The sequence below is a fragment of the Poecilia mexicana genome, unplaced genomic scaffold (genome assembly GCF_051168715.1).
Source record: "Poecilia mexicana isolate PSO_F unplaced genomic scaffold, ASM5116871v1 scaffold_8, whole genome shotgun sequence".
In the NCBI taxonomy this organism is placed as follows: domain Eukaryota; kingdom Metazoa; phylum Chordata; class Actinopteri; order Cyprinodontiformes; family Poeciliidae; genus Poecilia; species Poecilia mexicana.
This window is the reverse complement of record NW_028263377.1, coordinates 7020130-7043476: the sequence shown is the minus strand read 5'-3', so window position 1 is coordinate 7043476 and position 23347 is coordinate 7020130. Positions and strand designations below refer to the sequence as shown.

The window sequence follows — 23347 nt, the reverse complement described above, 5'->3', positions numbered from 1 at the left end:
CTGCAGATACGGCCAATGAACACGTCGGCCGCCGCTCCTTCCCTCGGAGCGGCCGAGGAGATTTATTGCGAGGGGGGACCGTTAGCGGGCGCTGAAGACAAACACGGCTGCGTCGCTCGAGTCCTAACGATCTGTTTGTCCAGGCTGCTGGCTTAAAAGGCTGAATATCTCTTGGGAAAGAAAAACGATAATAATGGCGCTAGGATACGACGACAATGCGTAGTCGTGGTTTGGTAGACGATAAGCGTGTGAGAATTTCCTAATCTTTAGGCTTTGGCTTCAGAATTTATAGCTTTTATACACATGGAGCGTTTTTTTCCCCTCCATTTTGCCTCGGTGGGTTTTACTGGGGTTTCAGGTGACAGAACAACATAAAATAAGGCAGAAATGTGAAGCGGAAGGAAGAGGAAGCAAAAAAAAAAAAATTATTATTTTTTTTTTTGTATTTTTGTATTAGTATTCACACCTCAATACCCCTCCCCCTGAAATGAAACACTTTGTAGTATCACCTTTAACATATTTTAAATTGTCTCTACAAGTGCTTCACATTAAAAAACTGGACATTTTGTCCATTCTTCTTTGCAAAATAACTCAACCATGACCAGACTGGATGAGGGAGAAGCTGTGAAAACCAATTTTCTTTTCTTTTTTCATTTTATTTCTTCTTATTTATTTATTTTAATCTATTTATTTTGAAGGTGTCCTCTCTGGTTGCATAGCAATCAGAGGCCAAACAGATTTACTTTAATAGTGGAGCGTTACAGCTTTGTTTTTATCTTCTTCTTTTTGTCGATTAAGGAAAAACAAGAAAAGCATTTTCACATTTCACAGATTCTCAATTGCAACTTAGATCTGGACTTTGACTAGGCCATTCTAATGAATGAATATGTTTCAATTTAAACAATTTCATGTCAGCTCTGAAGGTGGACAATCACCAGCATTATGCTGCCACCACCATGTTTATCATCCTCTTTTCCACTTTTAGACCTTTGAGGAAGATGCTCAAAACTTGAGCTACGACCTCAAAGTGGTTCAAGTTTCTCCATGAAGTGTCTTGATGTCGAGGACGCTGTTTGTTCGCTAATGTTTTGGAAAAGAATCTCAGAGGTTTTTGTAGGATTTATACTGAGATTATATTACATTTTTACATCATTACTCTATTTAGTAATTTCGGGATTTCTGAAGACATTTGATTCCACTGGAAGTAAAGGAGGCGCAATACAAACGTGTGTCTTGTTTGGGGTGATTTTATTCTTATTTACCCTTCATAGTTCACAGTTATGCTGCGTTTTGTTGGCCTGTTAAAAAACACATTAAAGTTTGTGGTTTAGATTAGTGCTAAGATGATTTAACTGGGATCAAATTCAGCAGAGTTTAGGGTGTCCATGTTGAAAACAAATACGTATTTATTTTTTCTGTGTAAAAATCGATTGGAGTTTTCTGACTGATCAACGATCCTTAAGAAGCCTGGCTTGCAGATTCAATTTTCTTTTCCTGAAATGTTGCTAGATATGGCAACAGTGGGGTGACTATTTTGAACTGCAAACAGATACAGACATGACCCGGTGGGCCGGTCTGTCAGTCAAACCTCTCTCATGGCAGAGCCAGAGGAGGGTGGCTGATTTTTAGACCTTCAGGTCGATAAGATTGGTGGATAAGATCGGATTCACATGTAAGCATCGGCCGATCACCGATCTCCCAGAAATGAAGAGAATCTGCCGATTTATCGGCGCATTCCTGGTGAAAATATGGCTGCTTACTTATGCACGGCGCGATGGGGGAGCGGCTCTGCTGGTAACCCTTGGCGCAGCGGTTGCAGGTGATCCCCGTCACTCCGTCCTTGCAGGGACACTGGCCTGTCGTCTGGTTGCACGTTTTCCCCGCCGCTCCGACCGGATGACAGTCGCACGCTACGGTGGAGAGGAGGCGAGGTGGGGGGGAAGGAGAAAACAAGAACAGAAAGACAAACGTTTGTCTGTGAATAAACAGAAACAAGCTTTTATTTCAATCACAGCAATGAAAGGTTTGTAGGAAATCGTTGACTCGAGCCGGGTTTTCCTTTCAGACGTTCCCAGATGGGGGAAATAGGCCTTCCACCAGCGTGAAACCTCAGTCCAATTAGCCCGCTCTCCTCCACCCGTCATGACCATCGGATTCTTCATTAGCCCCGGCTCCTTAAGGCGCACAGAGGAGTAAATAACTCTATAAATTACAGGGCTTCCACTTTCACCGCTAACTGCGTCTGGGCGTGTGTGCGATCGCCAGCGTGTGAGCAATCCGCCGTGATCAGACAGGCTGTCTGCCTTCTCGGATCGACTTTCCGATGCGATGCAGGGTTTTTTTGTTGTTGTTTTTTTTTCAAACACGCCGGCTGAATAACGTTCCCCATTAATAGACGAGTGGAACGCACTTCAAAGTCTGTTTGGGCTGTTAGCTGGAATGATCGCACATTAAATGTGAGAAATTTGTTGTCGGGTTTGTGTGCGTGTGTATGTGTGTGTGCGTGCAGGATTGCATGCCAAAGTTTTACCATAAAGCCCGTGTTTGAAGTCGAAGCCCAGCCTCGCTATTAGTCCCGCATGTATTATAAGTACCAGCCGAGTCATCTCCAAGAACGGGGCTTGAAGTGGTCCGGCTGATGCTGGAGGTGCCTGGAGCTGGAACGTCTCCATCAGCGTCATCAGGTTCTGTTGGAATCTGTCTGTGGGAACGTCACACCGCCCGGCTGCTCTGTCGGGACTTGAGTTCTAGGAGTTTCTGGCAGAACACGTCTGACAGAACCCGACCCAGAAGAGACATGTTTTAGATGCCGGGTTTAATTTGGTCTCACAGGGGGGAAAAAGTTACTTATTACGGACGAAGACATTTCTTTTTCGTTTATGAGAAAAAAGTCAGAATCTTATTAGGAAAAAAAAAATCATAATATTAGTGGAACAAAGACACAATACTGCCAGATAAAAGTCGTACAATTACGTATAAAAGTAAGCGGTAATTTTGTTATTATTTATTGTTTAGGAGTTATCATAAAATTGCTTCTGCAGTCTACTAATATTACAACTTTATTCAGATAGTATTATGACTATATTCTTCTGTCGTTACATGTCACATAATGTTATAACTTCTCGTGCAACTTTTCTTCTCGTAATATCATGACTTTAATTAACTTAATCTTTTCCCTCGCCCTAATACTTCGTCATGTTTATTGACTTATGAGGAAAAACTGTAACTGCACAACAAAGATTTGAATGAAAAGATGTGTTATTCTGATCTTTTTTTAAAACTAGTACATGTGCATAACTCTTATTTCAATATTATATTGCCTTTTCTAAAGTTGTCACTCACCTTCTGTTCTTTTAAAAATGTTTTTCTACTGGTTTTAAATTCAGTCGTTGTACGTTGAGGTTTTAAAGGCAGTAGCTGATGCGTCTCTGTGTTTACTGGGTTTTTGTTCTAATCCTTACACACTATTACACGCTGTTTGTTTCCCTCCTTATGTGTCCCGTTTGCAGCAGTTCGGCAACAAGTGAGTGAAAAAGGAGCCAAAGTCAACACGGAGATTCAGAAACGGCCTCGCAGGACGATAGATGAGAATCATTTTTAGCAGAATGCAAGAGTTTCTGGCTCCTTGGAAGTAAAATCTAAAGTAATTAGGTGTGGTTTAGGCTTTTACAAGCAGGCAATCATTTTAATGATCTGTTTTTACTGAAAGTCTCGCCTTTTTTTACGATGGACTAAATACAAACTGAGTACGACGTTCTTTCTTGAAGAGCTAAAATATATGTATAGACATATATATATAAATGTTATGAAGTGAAAACAAAAAAATGTTTTCACATTTCCTCCGTCTTTTCTGTTTGATAAACACTAAACTTTTACGCCGTTCTTCTCAGCTAACGGTCAGATTGGATGGAGAGTTTCAAGTCTTGCCACAGACACTGAAGTGGATTTGATCTTGGACTTTGACTGGGCCATTATAACGTACGAACATTTTGAATACGCTCCACCTAAGTCTCACTCTCAAGTCTTCTGCTGTTCATTTGTCTTCCCATGGAGCCTGAGCAGCATTCCTGTCTCTGCCAAAGCATGATGCTGCCGTCACCATGCCTCATTTCATACTTTGTTTCAACTTGGCATCCAGCCCATTTACACTGACATTATACTGCATGCTGGGATTTGTTTAAATTCAAATTCAAAAGTAAGTTATTGATCCCAAAGGAAAATTACATAAATTGTTCAGGGGTAACAGAGTAAAGGGGCCTGGACACAAATGGACGCCATATTTGTCAGATTTTCCTTTGGAAAAACCGACAACCATTTATCATTTTCTTTTATAATCATCAACTATGTTTTGTTAGTTTATTATAAAAACATCTAAAAAAAAAAAACACTAAATGGGTGTGAAAAGTTTATGTTTATTAAATGTTGGAGTTTCTCCATTGTTTGCCTTTTAAACACTTTCTTGCTTATTTCACCTTCTTTGTTTTCTCTGCCTGTCACTCATTTTATATTTAGATTTAAACTCAGCTGCTTATTTACTTATGTTTAGATTGTACTGTGTTAGATTATTATCTGTATCCAGTTCTTTAAGATTTATGTTCCCAAGTGTGTTTACTCCTCGCTTGCTCTTCTCGTGCCATTGTTCTCTCTCCCTCCCTGGTATATAAGATCCTCATTCTCCATGATTCACAGCTTCTAATTAAATACTCATGTAATAATAATAATAATAATAATAATAATAATAATAATAATAATTCTTATATATAACCTGAATTATTACAGGACATATGCATCATGCACATTTTTAGAGTGCAGCCATCTTTTACCATATTACACTAAATTTATTTAAGAACCACTTTAAACACCCACATGACCTTTTTTAGTAAGTTTTTGCCAGAAGTCTTTTTTTCCCTTTTTGCCTAAAACATCTTTAGGAAAGAAAGAGTTTGTGATTCCCCCACCCCAAAAAAATTACTTTTGGCATTCTTTTAGGAAGATGACGATATAACATAGTAAAAATAATAAAATATTTCCCATCAAACAAAACACTTTAAAATGACAGTAGCAGTAATGGTGATCTGTTGTCTGAAGGAAAAAGAAGGATAAATTGCTGGTTGAGTTAGTAAAATGAGTCTTATTGTATAACTTCTGTAACATTTGGACCCCATATGGAAGCAGCTGCTTAGTTTAGATTTGTTAGACTCCCTTACTGTATCATGGCATGTAAAAAGTACACCAGGAAAAACCACAACACTAACAAAGGTTTTATATGTCAAAAAACAGGGTTTTTTTACGTGTTGACCCCTTTTCCAAACACTTCTTACTAGAAGTCGCCCATATATTTCAAAAGTCTTGATGCAAAACAATTTCTTTTAGATTTTTTGAGCAATTCTTTCCTTTTTTTTGGCTACCAAAGCGCTTTAAAAAAATGTTAAACGTCTTGATTTTGAAGCTCCGGCGGACGGCTTGGAGAGCCGAATGGTTGCCGAGGGCTTTGGGGACTGCAGCGCATTGAACCGTGCACCACCCTCGTCTCTGTGGACTCACCCGAGGCTTAACTGCCAAATTTATGGACGGAAAAGGTTGGAAAAAAAGGGGGGGTAACCAAAGTGGTGGGAGGTAAGCAGTGTGATACTCCAAGAGCCATGTTTACACTGCTCTTGATGAGGAGCGAAGCTGTTAATCTGGGAAATAGTGCATGGAGCCGTTCGACGCGATCCACTTTTCTTTTTTGACTCAAAGGTTAAGGCTGCAGAGATGTGAGGTGTTGAGGGGGGAAGTGGGTAGTTGGGCGGGGAAGGAAAGCAGGTTTCCTCCTGGCTTCGCTGGCACCGCGCTCTATCTCCTGTCCAACAACAGCAGAGCGAGACGGGCGGCTGATTCGAACAATAAATATGGCGGTTTTTAAACTGATGTCGCGACGGCTCGTTTTTGTCACCTGAGAAGAAAGGCAGCAATCAGACTGTTTGGATTTGATCCCAGAGCAAAGAGTCCGGGCGGGTGGGCTGAGGGGGCTTAGACGTGTTCGGGTTACCGTTCCAGCTGTTTGGGAAAAGGTTTCGCAGAGATGTATGGGTATCGCCGTATCATCAAGCAAAAGGGGGAACCTTGTGTTAAGCTAACCTGCTTTTAGCTCCAACTCCTCTAAATGGAGCCACTCCCAAGTATAACTTAGGGAAATGTTTAGGCTGGAAGTCAGGCTGTCATGTGTTACTCTAAGTGCAGACTATCTGTCAAGCTTGTGTTCACTACGACTACACCTCAACCGAACACCAAGTTCTTCTATGAACTCTAAGTGATGTAAGAAGATATGAACACCGCTTAGTGGGCAGAAAAAAAGGCTAACTGTTGTGGCGTGCAGCTGGAATCAATGCTGCTGTTCCACCCAACAGACGATAGGGGGCGCCAGAGGACAGACATCAACATCTAATTTAGCTTGACAGTTAGCGCAACTTGACAGTTAGCGCAACTGAATGTGTCAAACTTGGATGTGAATAAAGCAGCTATTTTTGCTCAATTTTATGTGGTCCACTATAAGACTGAAGATGTATTTCATTATGGTAACTTAATGCTTAAGGGATGTGTTTATCATCATTATTTTTGCTCATCTTATCCATAAATCAACCCCAGTTAACTAGTTTAACTGAGAATATGCACTGAAAACTTGTTTCTTTGAACCGACTTAAAAGAATGACTCAAACATTTTATTGCTAATTGTACTAGTTTTACTCGAGCTTTAATTCTGATTTCAATAATTTGAAATCAGAATTATAGTTCGAGTGAAACTAATACAATTAGCTTTTTACAGTTTGTTCAAAGAACAATTTTTTTCAGTGTATTGTGGCTTGGAACAGTGAGTTTTCTGTTTTTTACAATTTGTTCCATGACAACCTCAGTGTATTGTATTGAGATTTTATCTGACAGACCAGTTCAAAACAATTAAATGGATGAAATGTTTTCAACAGTGAAAAAAGAGAATGGTAAATCCGACTTAAATAACAAGAAATTGAATTAAGTTTATCCAAATCAATTATGTTGTGAATTTAAACAACAAACTTAATTAAATCTGATTAACGTAATTTAATTACTTATCAAGTAAAGCAGCTTATGGAAGTTGAATCAACCACTACCTTTTTTCAATAAAAATAAAAATCAACTTGAAAAGTGGGGTAAGAATTTGCATTCAGCCCACCTGATTCAATCATTTGTACAATAAATATTTTTTCCCAGTCTACTTTGCAAAACAACTGAAACTCAGTCTGAATGGAAATGGTCTGTGAACAAACTTAAAGTCTCGCCACAGATTCTCTTTAATTTAGGCTGATGAACGATCACGATAAACATAAATTGCTAAAAAATACATGACAGTTTATTGCAACATGATGAAATTTAAAGAAGTTCAAGGTAATTAATACTTCGGTGGAACATGACTGAATTATTTTGTGGAAAATCCGCCAATTTGCACATTTTTTCGTCACGCACATCTAAAATATTTGAAAGAAATCGCAGCATGGGAAGCTAACGTAGCTAGCCGCAATGCTAATTGACTTGCTATTGGCTGGCGTTTGCAAAACGTCCAGTCAAGAAGCTCCATCTATTTTCCTTGATTCTGATTGGCTATACTCCCAAGTGCAATAATAAGGAAGAGTGTAGCTATTAGCTTATGCCATAGCACCAACATGGCTTCTACTGTGCATCATACTGCATATTAAAGTATATTTTTTGTTTGAAATAAACAGCTATAAGTGTTTTTAGAGGTAGTCTGAAGCATTAGCAGATTTTAGCTATGGTCGCTAATCCATGTGAAAACTGTATTTTATCTTTGTTTTCAGCTCATGCAGACACATGCACAAGCAGTTAGCGCACTGCTAAGATATTCTACTGGTAAGATTCCAGCCAGAGTGGCAGCAGTGTGTTTGCACAGGGTCCGTCTTTACTCCCAGAGGTCCTTCCACACAGAAGGAGCTCAGCTTTTGTCTCCCCCATTTTAATTCCTGCCAGCCTGGCCTCAAACCGAGCGAGTGCGCTCACATCTGTGCGTCCGTGTGTATGTGTGCGCGCGCGCGTGTGTGTGTCTTTTTTCTTTTCTTTCCCTGTACACGTGTATGTGTACTCACCGAGTGAACAGAGGAGAATGCCGATTACCTGTTTGCTATGCTTGTCTTGTGAGGCGTTCATGGAGGACCCCAAGTAGTAAATTTTGGAATTGCACAGGCCAGTTGCTGAAGATCGCCTTAATCCGCTTTTTCCAAAGGAATTTGATTATTACCTGAACAGTGTCAGCAGTTTGTTCTTCTCTCTCTTTTTTTTTTATAAAGTATCAGCTTGCCTGTCAAACTTAATATTTTCCACAAATATATATATATTAACCCATATAAAAATATTCACTACCTTGGATGTTTTACCCTTTCATTGCTTTTTCAAATCAATCATGATCAACATGATTGAAAAAGGAAAAGATTAAACTGAATTAAACAAAATAACAATAAAAAAATTAAGACAGATGATTGCATACACATTCAGCAGTCGGGGTCGCACATCTATATGCTGCAAATTTCCGCTAAATTTTCCAATTTAGCGATTGGCTGTGAACAGCTCTTTCCAAGTCTTGCCACAACGTCTCTGTCGGGTTGAGGTCTGTGCTTTGACTGGGCCATCTCAGAACATCCACCATGTCAACTTCTAACCAGTTCAGCTCAGTGTTTCTCTATTCCCTTGCAGGGCATGTAAAACGCTGCCCTGTGTGTTTTACATGTGTTTCGGCTGATTCAAATAGCTGCATGACCTCCCCTGCATGCCATCAAGTGCTGCAGAAACCTGTTAATCATCCGCTTATTCAAGTCAGGTGTGTGGACGAAGGGGAAACAACTAAAACATGCAGGGCAGTGGTCCCTGAGGACCCTGAGGATTTGAGAAACACAGATGTGGCTGGATGTCTGGCTGTCTCTTCAGCGTAGTCATGGCAACCTGGTGACCTCTCCATCTTGTATAGTCTCTCGGGTTGTGAGGACGGCCTGATCCAGGTAGATTTAAACCCAAGGCCATATTCCTTCTATTTCTTGATGACGGATTGAACTGAACTCCATGGGATGTTCAGTGCCTTAGAAATTCTTTTGTATCCATCTCCTGACTTGTACTTTTCAATAATCTTTTCTCTGATTTGCTTGGAGTGTTTTTTGTCTTCATGCTGCACTGGTAGTCATGGATACATAGGCTACACTCATATACCACACTCAGGCAATCTCCATTTTGTTGTGAGACTTCTAGCACCAACTGGCTGGTCCTTTGATTAATTAGGTTTGTTACTTTGAATGAGCAGTATTATGTGTTTTCCAGTCACAGAGTGTCATTTTATAGCTCAATCAAATTACTATGGCACCTTCAGTTGTTATAAAACATGCTGCGTATATCAAATATGGCTTAAAAGAAATTTTGACTTTATAACTTACACCTTGAAATTGGGACTCTATCTTTTTAAGAAACTCCTGCTCTTTCTGAAGGTCTGCCTTCACGAAGTGATCACAACATGGCTCCTCTATTCATCCTTTAGCAATGTTTTTACCAGCGTCACTCTGAGAAGTAGCTCCTATAAATCGGTTTTCATTTTAACATTAAAGGTTTTTTTTTTTAAGCTTTTTGAGTCACACTTTGTTGATCATGAATGATTTGTGAAAGAAACAACAAGGGTAAAACATCATCTTCCATTCAGCCTCAATATGCATCTTTTCTGGGTCGTATGGTCTTTAACAGACACTGCTACGCTGACGATTTGTGTCCGTATCTTTTTTCTGATCCTATCATTCGACTCTGTGTCTTCCTTTTGGCTGTGTTGTGCAAAGCATCTGTTACCTTTGCAGGCTCTGCGGTGAGAGATGGACTTGGTCATGTCCCTGTAGTAGCCCTCCTTGCAGTAGTGACAGTGGCGCCCCGCTGTGTTGTGACGGCAGTTGAGGCAGACGCCGCCACTCCTGCGGCCGGACAGCTTGTACAGCTCCATGTTGAAGCGGCACCGGCGGGCGTGCAGGTTGCAGTGGCACGCTGGGCAAAAACAAAGGAGATGGCAAAAAAACTCAATCCCCTGACATTTGTGGCACAAAGACTCTCCATCCTCTGCCATGAGCGAAAAAATGTGACTCAATGTGGCGTTAAAACTGTTGATTTTTCAAAATGTCTATGAACTACACATTACATATTCTAGGTAAATCTTTTATTTTGAGCATTGAAACTGTCAGCAGTGACTTGGCCACCCAGTTAAAACCAACCAAAATCATTAGAAATTCAAATTTAATCCTAAAATTCGCCAAATATTCTCACATCACCATGTCTGTATGTGGAATAACACACAATTGCTTCATGAAATCTCTACACTCAATTGATTTTGTACAAAAAAAATTAACCTTCATGGTAGCAATATTAGTGATTTGAGAAATCTGTTAAAAATACATAATGCCTCCACAAAAAAATCTCAGAATATTCACACCTGACTGTTTTTTGGTCAATCCACCGTAGTCTAAAATGTTTTCAAAATAAAACTAGAAAATGTTACCAGAACAGACCCAGGTATATTGCTTTTTATAAACTCTGTGATGCTGTGAGAGCTCAGGTGGAACCAGCTGCACACTGTTGTAAAAAAACAAAAACAAACCATCATCCTCCTGCTACTTCCTGTCGTGTTCTTTGTAGTTTCTGCCAGTAGTAACATCCTCATGTGAAGCAGAAAAAAGTTACAGCTTTGTGAAATGCATCTAATTCGATGAACCACGTCATCCTAGCGCCTAAAACCTTTAATCGGAAAGTGAGGTTTTTTCAAAATTGATGTGTTCTAATTAAGCAAATTTATTTTTGGAATTTCAATTTGTTTTAGACTTTTGGTATACTTAATGCCATCACACTGTGTCGACTTACAAAGTAAAGAGCAGCATTTTGCAGTTTTCAAGCTGCAGCTCCTTCTAGAATCCTTTTACGTCTCGGTTTAGTTTTACGTGTAAACTGATTGTTTTTTTCATTTGACTTCTTCACAAAAACATTCTTAAGAAAAGCCCTCCACCCTCCCTCATAATACCTCACATTTCGGTAATCTCTCCATCGGTGCGTCGGCCTTACTGGCATTACAAAGGGATGCGGGCGATAGGGACGTCACATATGCTGCGTACTTATCAGCGTGCTGAATCACGTAAAAATGGGCTAACACCTGCCATTGGAGACCAGGGCTGGCAGGTGGTTGGGATTCAGAAACCCTTTCTCTACATTGGGAGCCCAGACACACACACACGTGAACACACACACCGACCACAGAGGTGTTTGGCAGCTGTCATGGGCTTATCTCTCTCACCTCCCTCCCCAAAGCTGATCCAACATGCTCTTTACCAGCTTTGAAGAACTCGCCCCTCCCGCCTCCTCTCAGTGTTTTCCTGGCTTCTTATCCCAGATGTTATCTCCACTTAAGGGAAGTGTGAGGAAAAACGCAACAGGGATCTTTTAGTGCTTTTTGTGAGTGGAATGCTGAATGAATCCACAGTGGGGACGCCTCAACAAAGAGATATCTACTGGAACGATGCCTCAAAATTCAGAGGAGTTAGGTGATTCACCTACAGCAGATCCCAGAGTCTCTTAGCACTGATAATGGATGTGGAGTTTTTAACGAGCAGAAAAAATTAAGAGATTGATCTTGTCTTGCAAATCAGCAGTTTCTCACCACCTACTAAGTAATTGAAAGCAGCGTACTTCGCAATTTTAAAATACTTTTTTTTACTACTGGCGGAAACGACAAAGAAGACAACAGGAAGTGGAAGGAGGATCATGGCATGGCAACAAACTTATTCACGTATGATTTTAATTGTGTTTATTACTTATAATGGAAACACCATTATAAATAATAAATGGCAACGGAGCTACCGTTGATCATTTTGCCACAATTTAATCCCTGGCTGAGGTCGACTCTGGTTGCTAATGAGGTGCTTTTTCTGAAGCCAGTTGGTTACACTGGATTTTGTTATGGAGTTTATGAGTAAAAGGAGCCCAATACACGTCCATGCTACATTTCTCAGATTTTTATTTGGAAAGGATTTGGAAAATCGTGAACAATTTGCCATCTACTCTACGTTGTGTTGGCCTGTCACAAAGAATTACAATAAAACCCTTTAAGTACATTGTTAGCACGGAGCATACATTCATTTGGAAAGGAGCAGGATATAAACTGAGGTTTCGTTGAGTTTTGTGAGTCTGTAGCAAAATGTAGCTGTGGAACAGCTGTGTGCTGGGATTGGACATCCACACACACAAGGTGCCTTTTCTGGATGTGAGTCTATTTGCTTTCGAGAGCCTACTTAGAGCTACGCCGCTCCAATCTATTTATGTTCAAGTGCCATTTTATCAGGCATCGTATGGGGAGACACATTCACCCCTCCGCCTGCTGGATTCGAGTGTTCACCGAGTCTGTACGAGAGAACGTGGTTTGGGAACGTTTGCAGATGATGAACTCTAATGAAGATTGTTTATTTCGGGCGCCTTCGAAGGAGACTTGAAGTAGTAGTGATCTGGAAGGAAAACATCACTTCTTCCGGAGAATGAGAAGGACTCAATAGCAGCTTGGTTGGTTTTTATCCAGGAATGGGATCAGCATCTGATCCCATTCAGTCACTCATGTCGGGATCAGATGACGTTTGCCAAATCAAACAGGGTTCGTGTCTCGTCTCGGTGAGATTGGAGTGACATATTTTAGTTGGTTTTAGTGATCAGGATGAACAGAAGAACACATGCAGAAACTGCATTCACCGGGAGCGCGCTCTGAACAAACTGTAACACTGTTAAAGTGCTTGCATAACACCGTATGTGGGTGATACTGTGTTATGAGAGTTGATCAAAAACCATTAAGTGCCTTTGCACTTGCTATTCAGAGGTTTCTTTAGCACCTTGTTGAAGCACAGATTGTGTATTACAATGGTTTTTAAAGCTCATATGTAGCTCAAACATATTCACTGCATTTGAGTCATAACTAATAACTGTTATGTTTTTCATTATAACTTTATTGATATGATAAACAAACATGCAGTCTAGCCTGGCTGCTGCTGTCCAATGCAATTCCGCTCAATTCTCATCTCCCTTCAGTGCGCAGTCTGGGATTCCTTCCATTGACTTGGATTCTCTCCCATAAAGTTTCGACTGGGCCAATCAGCGAACAGGAGGAGAAGTTGTGAACGATGATGAGGATTTTCTGCACTGGAATTGTAGTCTGTCTGTAGTTTTAGCAGTGGCAGCAGAGGAAGTGAAGGAAGCCATTCAGTCTGTGTCCAAATATTGAGTTAATGCTAACAGTTGCGTCGATGAACTCGGCACTTCTCTCTTTACAGTAGAGGATGGTTGTCTACACCATAGTCAACTTCCGGTAAGCTAATTATATATGTAAGCAACTGGGTAAAATTTAAAACTTCAGAGTCCACGCCTCCAGGAAATAATTGTTTATCAATAGCAGAGAGTCCAGAAGCTCTGTATGAAGTGATGTGTAGCACGAAGGACGGTTTTCACAATGCTAGGTCAGAGTTAAAGTGATGATGGATGGAGATAAAACAGCGATGAATAAAACTGTTTGAATGCAGTAAAAGACTTCAGGCCTTCTATGGCTGTGGCTGACACAGCTTAGATCAAATATCCGTCTTATGTAACTCAGTCAAAGTCAAAATGTACAAATAATTGCAAATTATTTGCAAGAATTAGCAAGGTTCTTCATCCCATCTTGAGCAAGCTTAAACAAATTTTTAAAAAATTGGCAAAAGCTTCAGTCTCTAGATGTTCAAAGCAAAGACTCCCTCCCTTTTAGGTGCAATTACAGCTGCAAACACTAATGCATACATAAAATACATTTTGTTTGTGTTGTAGCTTAAAACGTCTCAGAGGAATAAAGACTTTTGCGAGGTTCAACAACCCAGACTTCCACTGTAGGGTAACTTTTCCCTCAATCTGTCATTCAACAACTTCACCGCATTGCTATAAATTCTGTTTTCAAATGTAAAATCTACCTAAAGTCGGTGATCTAAAATCACTTTCCGTAATTAGACAGATCCCAGGATTCCCAAAATGCTCTAATGTCCAAGAATTTATCATGAAAACATAAGCTTAGCTTGTGTAGCTATAAAGTTACACCCTTCTTTACAAGCTTGGCTTGACATTTTGTTCTTGAACAACCATAAAAATCTAAAAGAAAATATAAAACTGTATTCCTCATAAAAAAATATATTAATTTTGAGAACTTACAGTTTCTGTACGGATTTTATATCAGTGGCTCTTAACCGTTTTTCTGAACGGCCTTCTCTTCTACCCCCCAGCTGTCTGCAAGGCCATGGCTCACAAACTTATGAACAAAGGTTAGAACAATAACCCTCTAATTGATTTTTTTTTAGGCATACCAGAAAATTTATCTTTGCTTTGGCAATATTTAGTCATTATGATTCAGCTTCAAACAAGGTGAGTTCATAAAAGGAGATTTTCTACGGCGCCTGTGATGAATAGTACAAAAAAACAGACTCATAGACTTGTCATTTCACAAACATGCCTGATGCAGTTATGTGTGTAAGTAGTGCAATTAAATCCAACACTTTGAGAAAAATATGAATAAGTTCTTATTTTATCGCATTTTTCACAAACTCCAGGTTAGGAGTTTTGCTTTTGTGCAGGGAGATCAAAATAAAAGCTGTATAAACAAAAGAGTACATCCTCCACTGCCATTGTTAAAGGTACATTACTGTGTTGAAATGTCCTATTCAAAGTCCAGATTTAAATCCAGTTGCACTTTTGTCAAAACCCCTTTCTGTCCAATTTAACAGAGACTGTGCTATTTTCCAACAAAGGACTGGGTAACAATTTCAGTCGCTACGGAAACCTGTCACAGTTACAGCTCTCACTGCTTCTACAATGTTTTACCTTACTGAAAGTAGAGGCACCTCTAATGTTATCTTTTTTTTCTAGTAAAAAAAAAAAGAAAGAAAGAAAGCCTTTTCTCCAATTATTCCCTGCTATGCTTTTAGGTAACCGGCCAAAAATGTGAAAAAGTTCAAAGGGTGTGAATATTTTTGCACATATGCTAACCATTTTTACAGTCTCTTCGCCATAATGGCCCACCCAGAAGATTGCTGTTTGGCACAGAAACCCCCTGCCTGGGAATCAAAGCTGGATATAATAATCATCAGCTGATAAACTCGCAGCGTTATTAACGGTTTGTCTTCATTTTCCGTGTTGTATTTCACTGTAAACCCGTATCTTAACATCTGCATACAAATTACATAAGAATGCTAAATCACTCTAAATGTCGTGCCTCTCAAATTAGAGTGTCTAATTGTTATGGCTATCACAGAAACAGGCAGTTGTGTCGCAAAGCAGTGCGTTTTTTTTTAATTATTATTATTTTATGGCTTAATGTTAAAAACAAGTTCTCTGATTCTTTGCCCTGAGCGACCAGAGGATCGGCTGCCGCCTGACGCTCGAATCCCCCACAGTAAATATTTCAATCGTACATCACTGTGGCAGCTGTGATTTTCATGAGGACAAAGGCAACAAAGGGGTAACAAGTTCTCCAGATGATGATGACTCACTTTACAGGTTTGCAGACTGTTTTTGATGATTCCAGAAGAAAATGTAAACAGTGGAGGAAAAGCAACTGTAGCTGAACAGAGAGATTTCGATCTCTCACATAACAGATAGCGTTTGTGCGAGGGCCTCCTGCCCGCCACCTGCGGCGTCACATAAATATGTCAGCTATGAAAACATCGAGCAAATACACGCTCCGTGTGTATAAAATGTGGTGGCAACAATAACTGTGCAGGGGATTTTCGTAAACTGGAATTCCTGGCGACGTCAATGAAGAAATTTCTTAAAGAGGAAGTCAAAGACATAAAGTCCTCTCCTGTTTTTGAACTGCATCACTAATGAGCCGATCTCACTGTCGAAAGCTAATTTACATTGAGATCAATAGGGCCGAGGTTACAGTATCCTTCTGCGTCTTGACAGGGTATGTCACTTTTTCATCCCGTTTCATATTAGTCTTCGCATTAGCTGTAGTGGACAGCTATTCAAAAGACATTTTCTTCTAAATGTCAGGTCATTGTAACCTCAGGTACATTTCCCCTGAATCCAAGATGGCTGACAAACAGCCACCCTTGTCAAAAGTCCTTCTGTTCTACATGAAGCCTAGAGCTAATAAAAATATGATGGAATGCGCCAACTTCTAATCAATACTTTCATTTGTCTAGTTTAAAAAAAAAAAGTCTATTATGAATAAGTAGTAATGCATGCAGTGGATGTCATGCATCGTCAAGTATATTTATGACTTTGGTCAGACAATTGGTTAATCTCTTCTTGTGGCTGTTTTGGTACTAAAAGCACTGCATTTTTGCTACATTATATATGAAAATGATTTACAGATAAACAGTGTTGTGTAGTATGGCTGTATTTATCATTTATCGTGATAAATTTCTTATCATGATTGAAATTTAGATTTATTATTGTCACAATCCATTCCAATTAACGATGCTTACAACTCCCTGAAACTGTTTGTATTGTCAGGATTGATAGTCTTATTATTTTTTCCGCTGTTTGTTCAACGAAAGCATCAAGGAATACGGATAACAGTGAAAACACAGTTACTGTGCGCAGTTTAGTGATGCACATCAAGCTTCTTCTGTTGTGAAGTTTTATTCGTTTCTTTTTTATTATTATTACCACTATTATTTTTTTCTCTCTTTTCATCAATTTATTCTATTGTGTTATCGTGTTGTACAGCACTTTGGTGCAGTCTTCCCCTGTTTTTGAAAGTGCTTTATAAATAAATTTGACATTGAGACATTGGTGTTGTAAAGAAGTAGATTACAAATGAGAAAGTTTTTCCAAAGCACTGTTTGTGTTTGTGGGGCTGTGATTGCTTTGACCCACAGACGTCGCCATGCAGTCACCTAAAAAAAAGATGTAATAAATAGAACTTATTGTAATTTTTAATTATTATCGCAACAGTAGATAAAACTTTAAGCCCATATCTCCCACGCCTTCCTACATGTGGAGCAGCTTGTCAATACAACACCTTAGCCTCATGCAAACCCAAACCACAGTTGTACTAAATTCCTTCTAAAGTCTGACTAACAGGTTTACTTGGTGACTTCAGTGTTTTTTCTCAGGACTCTTTCTCATTGTTTTGTCTGACGCTTGGGCAATAGCCTACAACAATTTTTGTGACGCCACCACTTCTACCCTGCGGTGACTCTCTACATGACATGTGCATGTGTTCCAAATTATGTCCAATCCAACCATTTCTTCTGGTTTTTTTTAGTGTACAGTGCACAGCAATCTACATTTACACACACTTTCTGGGAGACCTCTGAATTAAGAACCTGGCAAAATTGAAAATCTGTAATAGAAAATCGTTTCAAAAGGTTAAAATCAATAACCCTGTAATTCAAAGTGCTGCTGTTGTCACCAAAGTTGTACGATAAAACTCTCTTAGCTGGAAATAAAGATTGCAGTGTTCCGCTTTACACTATTTTGAGAGAGTATATGCTTTCCCCCCTGTGATGTGGTATTATCAGGAAGCACCTCCTTAATATTTCTGCAGGAGCCTAAGGCAACATCAATAATCACAGTAATCTGCAGCTTCAGTCTGTGTGGGCCTTGGGATTAAAGGAGCATTCTTAATAATTTAGTGCTGTGCTGTAAATGCACGTCAGGAGAACAAATTTAAAGCAAAACTAGAAGCAGGAATGTCTATTTTAATTCCCCCAGGAAGCGTGTTTGACTGGCTGTTCTCTTAAGTTATCACATACATTTTTCCACATGTTTGGTGTCAGAGAGATTGTTTTCATATTGGCTCTGAAGGAGACAATATGAAAACAATCAAGTGCTGCATCAGCAACTTGTTTAAGAAGCTATTTAACAGGACTATTGAGATATGTCAGTGTTTCATTCAGACTGAGATATGGGATGCCGTCTGTAAAGTAAGAGAAGCGTCAAAATAAGAGAAAGTAATGAGGATTCATTTTTCAAAGTAAAATTTTCACCAGGTTACTTATTTATAAATTATACAGTTTCAAAGTAAATATTTAGTTAGCTAGCTAAACATTTAGCTAGCTAAGAATTTAGCTAAATTTATAGATGAATGAATAACACGGTGAAAATATGATTTTGAAAAATGAAACCCCTTTTCTTTGCTCTTATGACAGGCTAAGTGACCCCAAAAGAAAAAAAAATGCTGTTAATTTTTGACTGTGTAACTTTGCAACTCGCACCCCAAAGTAAGAGGGAGCAGGACTTTTAGTAGAAAGGTTAAATGGTGTAAAATTCAGCTTCTATTTAAAGCGGAACTCACAAATAAACTCAAGGGGGATACGTCACAGGCATCAGGTAAAATATGTTACACCAGTTAATTTGAGAATTAAATAAATGGCCAACCACTCAATATGAAATTTTGTTGAGTTTTAGCAACAATGATTTATTACAAAAACCACAAGCTAAGAAAGAATAATAGTTATCCTGATAAATAGATCAGTAACCAAAAATCCCTCAAAAATAAGGTTAAGTTAGATTTAATTCACTCAGTTCATGTCAGTATAGAAACCCAAATGGTTAAATGTCCAAATATTCCCGTTCCTTTTTAATGCGAATATTGTCCACAAAAGAAAACTTTGGCGAACTTTGACTGCTGTTTAATCGCGTTCCTTTGATCTATAACTTGTTCTAAACTTTCAGTTAATTCAAGTCTCCCGCCGCACAGATCTGACGGTGAGCGTCTTCCTCTCTGATTGCGCCGCTTCGCGCCGACGCCCTTTTTATACACTAATCTCAGCCACACCTAAAAATCAGCATGACCTGCCGAACAATCAGTTTTAAAAGTGGAAATTCGGAATAATTTTACAATGAAATAACAGCAACTGTTATACAAATCAGATGATACATTTACTCTTCAATGTATTTATCCAGGAAAAAACAAACAAACAGTGGTTATGTTACAATGGAGCACAGCAAAGTTGCTCTGCTTTAATGTTTTGACCTCTCTACTAGAACATACTGGAATTAGAAATGTTGAGAGCTTTTTGGAAAGCTCAGATTTAAAGCAGGTATCTATATTTCCAAAGGGGACATCGTTATAATATTTTTTATTGTAGTTCTTAAAGAGACATCTCAGATTCACAAAATTATTATAGAAAGTTAAAAAGTTTACCAAAAACAAATATCAGAAATTACAACATTCTAGTCTGTACATCTCTAGCTGGATATATGTTATGATGTTACGTGTACTCTTGAGACCGGTCTTGGTCTCGAGCTTTGAGGACTCGGGATTTTATTTCAAGACCGGTCGAGACCACAACTGTGGAAATAATACCAAATCGCCAGCATATTGTTAACATACCGATTCAAATCCAAGCAATAACGCTACTTACTAATTAGAAGTAGTGTTTCTGTTACTGCTGACACCCATCGCCTCCCCCTTTCTCTCGCACGCGGCGCTCCAAGACATGCGCAGTGGTTTCCTCTGGGCGGACATGGCGACATGTAAATTCAGCAGCGCTTCGCTTTCACAGACGGAGGGGACTACGTCCAACTTTTATCGTCACTTAGAAAAGAAGCTCAAAGAAAGGTAAGCTCTGTTGACGCGATGTTAGCGAAGCTAGCTGTACAGGGAAAAATTGTGTTTAAATATGAAAACAAGTTGTCACTCATTGCGTTGAATTATTGTGCGGAGGTGTTGACTGACGTGTTGCATATATGGAACAACGCTGTGACCAAAAGTCTCCTTTTTTGTGATGAGGCATTCACAAATGATCCGATTCTTCTTAATGGCTCTTTACTAAGAATGATAGGAGTGGAGCCTCACTGAGAGCCGTTCTTTGTTTTTGTGATGCTCTGCGTACACTGCAATAACTTTTATTATTTTTATTTAATATATATATATATATATATATATATATATATATATATATATATATATATATATAATGGAAAATATTACTAAAATTGTATGAGTGCGATACTGTAGGTCGCCACTTTTTGCGAGCTGGATATATTATTATCCCTCTGGTATAAACTGATCCAATAAGCTTTAGCCATTTGTGGTGCTAAAAGTCAGAAGGTAACCCTGAACCTGGTTCGTATCATGCTGAACATTTGGATTATCAGCAGCTTACCTAAAAGAAGAGGCCTTTTTTTTACGCTGAGATCCATTAAGAAGAGACATTTCACAGGTAAACAGTCTGGGTGTAAAGTGTCATGGTGAAGTCATCACTATTTCCTGTTGACAAAGGCTCCAAAAACAACCTCTGATTTCAGACTTTCCAGGACCTTCTTGTGGTGGAATAATCAAACTTTTGCTACAATTTCCATTTACGAGTTGATGTTAGTCCTGCTGTGAGGTCTAATAAAGACCTCTTCAAGCCGGCAACCCTCCTAGTCTAATTGCACGCTGCTCACATGTTGATTATTAGATATAAAATGTGTGCCATGCCTCTCAGTCATGACAGTTTGCCTCTGGTCTGTCTGCAAACAGCCTCCCCACTGTGTGCGAATTAGTCTCGTCACAAACTTGCAGGCTGAGTCCCGCCATGCAGAGGGGGCTAATGTCATGGTGGTGGTGGTGGTGGGGGTGGAGTTCCCTTTCTTTATGAGTGCTGCTCTGTGATCTCTGATGGGGATCAATTAGTTGAGCAATCAGCCCGCCCTGAGCTTTTGTGTGAGCAACTGCTTGTAAACAGTTTGGTTGCCTGGAGAACAGGGAATGCACTGGCTGAACATAAACAGCCACCCAAGTCAGGATTGGCTGAGGTAGCTCTCTGGGCTCCTTCTCAGCCCCATGAATGTCATTAGGTAATGCGAAGTGACATCAGCCCATGCGCGGGGCAATTAGCTAAAGATTAGCTTTGCAATCATCTGTGTGGGTTAAGTTGTTAGAGGGATTTCTGACAGGAACAGCAATTTTCATTACCAGGCTTTAAAGTAGATCTCCGATCACTGCACCAGTTGAGCAGGCTAATAAATCTTGTTGGCTCTGACGATTGACTTTATACGTGATAGTTTCCGTCAAAAAAAATAAAAATACCCCATTGTCTACATTGTCTGTGAGTCCAATCTGCTCTGAATTATGACTCGTTCTACTTGCAGAAACGAAAACCCTGATGGTTTCTAGAGGCTATAGCTTGTAATTGTGCAATCTGTAATGACTGGAGTTATTCACTTTCCTCTCTAAGCAGCCACTGATAGACGCTGCCAAAGATAACACGCCTTCTTTTATGAATAATAATGCATAGTGGCCAGCATATCAGCCCATTTATCCTGTTGTTTAAGGCCAGGGGAGTGGGCGTATACTCCTCGTCCAGTTTGCTGGAAAGGACACAACAAGCTCCCCTGAGATCTTTGCTGCATGTCAGCCATATTCTACCACACTTTTGTCTTATTTTTATACAATACAGTAATTCATTAAAGCTGCTGTGTACAGCAGAAAGAGACTCAGCATTTACAGTAACTTGAAGAAGTCTAAATAATCCTCAAAATATTACTTTTTTAAGTCAATCTACAAACTTGGATGTATTTGTATTGTGACTTTAATGCATGTGCAAAAAAACTCTCTGTAGCAGCTGTACATATCCAGAAATTGAAACCTAAAACAACCCAACAGAATAGCTGAAGAACATCTTTTCCAAGTTCTGACAAAAATTCTCAGATGGATTAAGGTCTTAATTAATCCACTAAATAAAGTCCAAGCAACTGGAATCTGTAAGAAATGACCTGATTCACAAACAGAGTCAAGCCATGTTTAACTTAGTTGTGGTTTTAATATAGCAGCTCTGTTTGTCAAAGAATGTTAGTAAGCTGTCTGGGCAAGCAGACTATTAATCAGAGCAGCAGCCAAGAGGCCAATGGTTATTCTAGAAGACGAGCTTGATAAGCTAGAAACAAAGCACTCCGAGGCCTTTTTAAGAGTCTGTAAAACACATAACACTGGGTGGGGATCATCTCTGGCATGACATGAAAACTGGCATTATCAAATGCTCACTATCCAATCTTGACACTTGAAAGAAGAAGGATGAAAAGGTTGCTCTCTAGGTGAAAATGTTGGAGACATTCCCCCAAAAGACTTCTAGCTGCAATGAGACATCATCTATGAAGTGTTGACTCAGGAGGCTGAAAACGAATCATGACCTCCCATCACAGACCATCAACTGTAACATCTCTCTGCTGACTTCTTCTTTCTTGCCATCTTTCCCAGACAATGAGGTTTTGTCCCCGTCTACAGCCAGATTTTCGAAGGACTATTCCTTGCAAGATTGCAGGACCTGACAACATCACTGATTGTGTGCTTAAGGACTGTGCAGAGGAACTCAGGGATGTCCTCACAGACGTCGTTAGCATCTCTCTTGGTCAGGTTTTTCTGCCCAACTGCTTCAAGAGTACCACCAAGGAAGGCCTCTCCATCTTGCTTCGACGACTACCACCTTGTCGCATTGACCCCCATTATCATGAAGTGCTTTGTCCGGTCCTCCAGTACATCAAATCTGCCCTCCCTTGTTCGATGGACCCATACCAGTTTGCATACCAGGCAAATAGGTTTAGTCAAGGTGGGATCTCCACTGCCCTACATTCAGCCTTCACTCACTGCGACACTAAACACTCCTATCTGAGGATGCATTTCTTGGACTTTAGTTCAACTTTTAACACTAAACTGAACAGCTGAGGAATGAAAACCTCTCTGTGCAACTAGTTGCTCGACTTCTTGGCCAGGAGACCACAGTCAGAATACCTCGGTCAAGAAATCCGAGGCATTCTGAACACGGAAGTACCTCAAAGACGCCTTCTGAGCTCCCTACTTTTACTGGCACACCAACATACAACAGCAACCTCTGACAACATCAGATGCAATAACGAGTCAAACTACAGGTTTGTGGTGAGCCAACTGGCCGTGCGGTGCACAGACCACAATGTGGCGAAGACGAAAGAGATTATTGATGACTTTTGGAGAAATGCCACCATTTCCTGACCAGAAAAGATCATCAATGCCACTTCCTTCACAGACTGAGAAGAGCCAGAGCACCAATCCTCATCGTGACCCAAAATCCTGACTAAAATACATTGAAGATCCTTCTTCTAAAAGTCTAAAAACTGCCCAAAAAGTTCAAGGTGTGCAAAAAAGGCTGTTTCTACTATTTTAGTAGTAAAAACTAATACTTTTTTCTATGTTTCCACTTTTTGTTTGATGACTTGTGCGTTTTCTCTCGAGAACTGAAATGCTTTCACATTAAAGGTGTGGAACCAGGTTTCCTTCCTCCCCTAAAGTTTAATCAAGTGTAAGCGAGAGTCTATGAAAAGGGATTGTTAGCAAGCACAT

At 39.7% G+C, this 23347-nt stretch overlaps 1 protein-coding gene across 2 annotated transcripts in view; it reads right to left on the bottom strand.

The window, feature by feature from the left end:
• Positions 1-23347, bottom strand: part of ntn1b (netrin 1b) — a 62888-nt gene that overhangs the window by 19514 nt on the left and 20027 nt on the right. For both annotated transcript variants that reach the window (XM_015005223.2, XM_015005225.2), the window contains exons 3-4: positions 9847-10035; positions 1761-1910 (exon numbers count right to left, since the gene is read on the bottom strand). In XM_015005223.2, coding sequence (XP_014860709.1) covers positions 1761-1910; positions 9847-10035 — 339 coding nt within the window. The remainder of the gene's footprint in view (positions 1-1760; positions 1911-9846; positions 10036-23347) is intronic.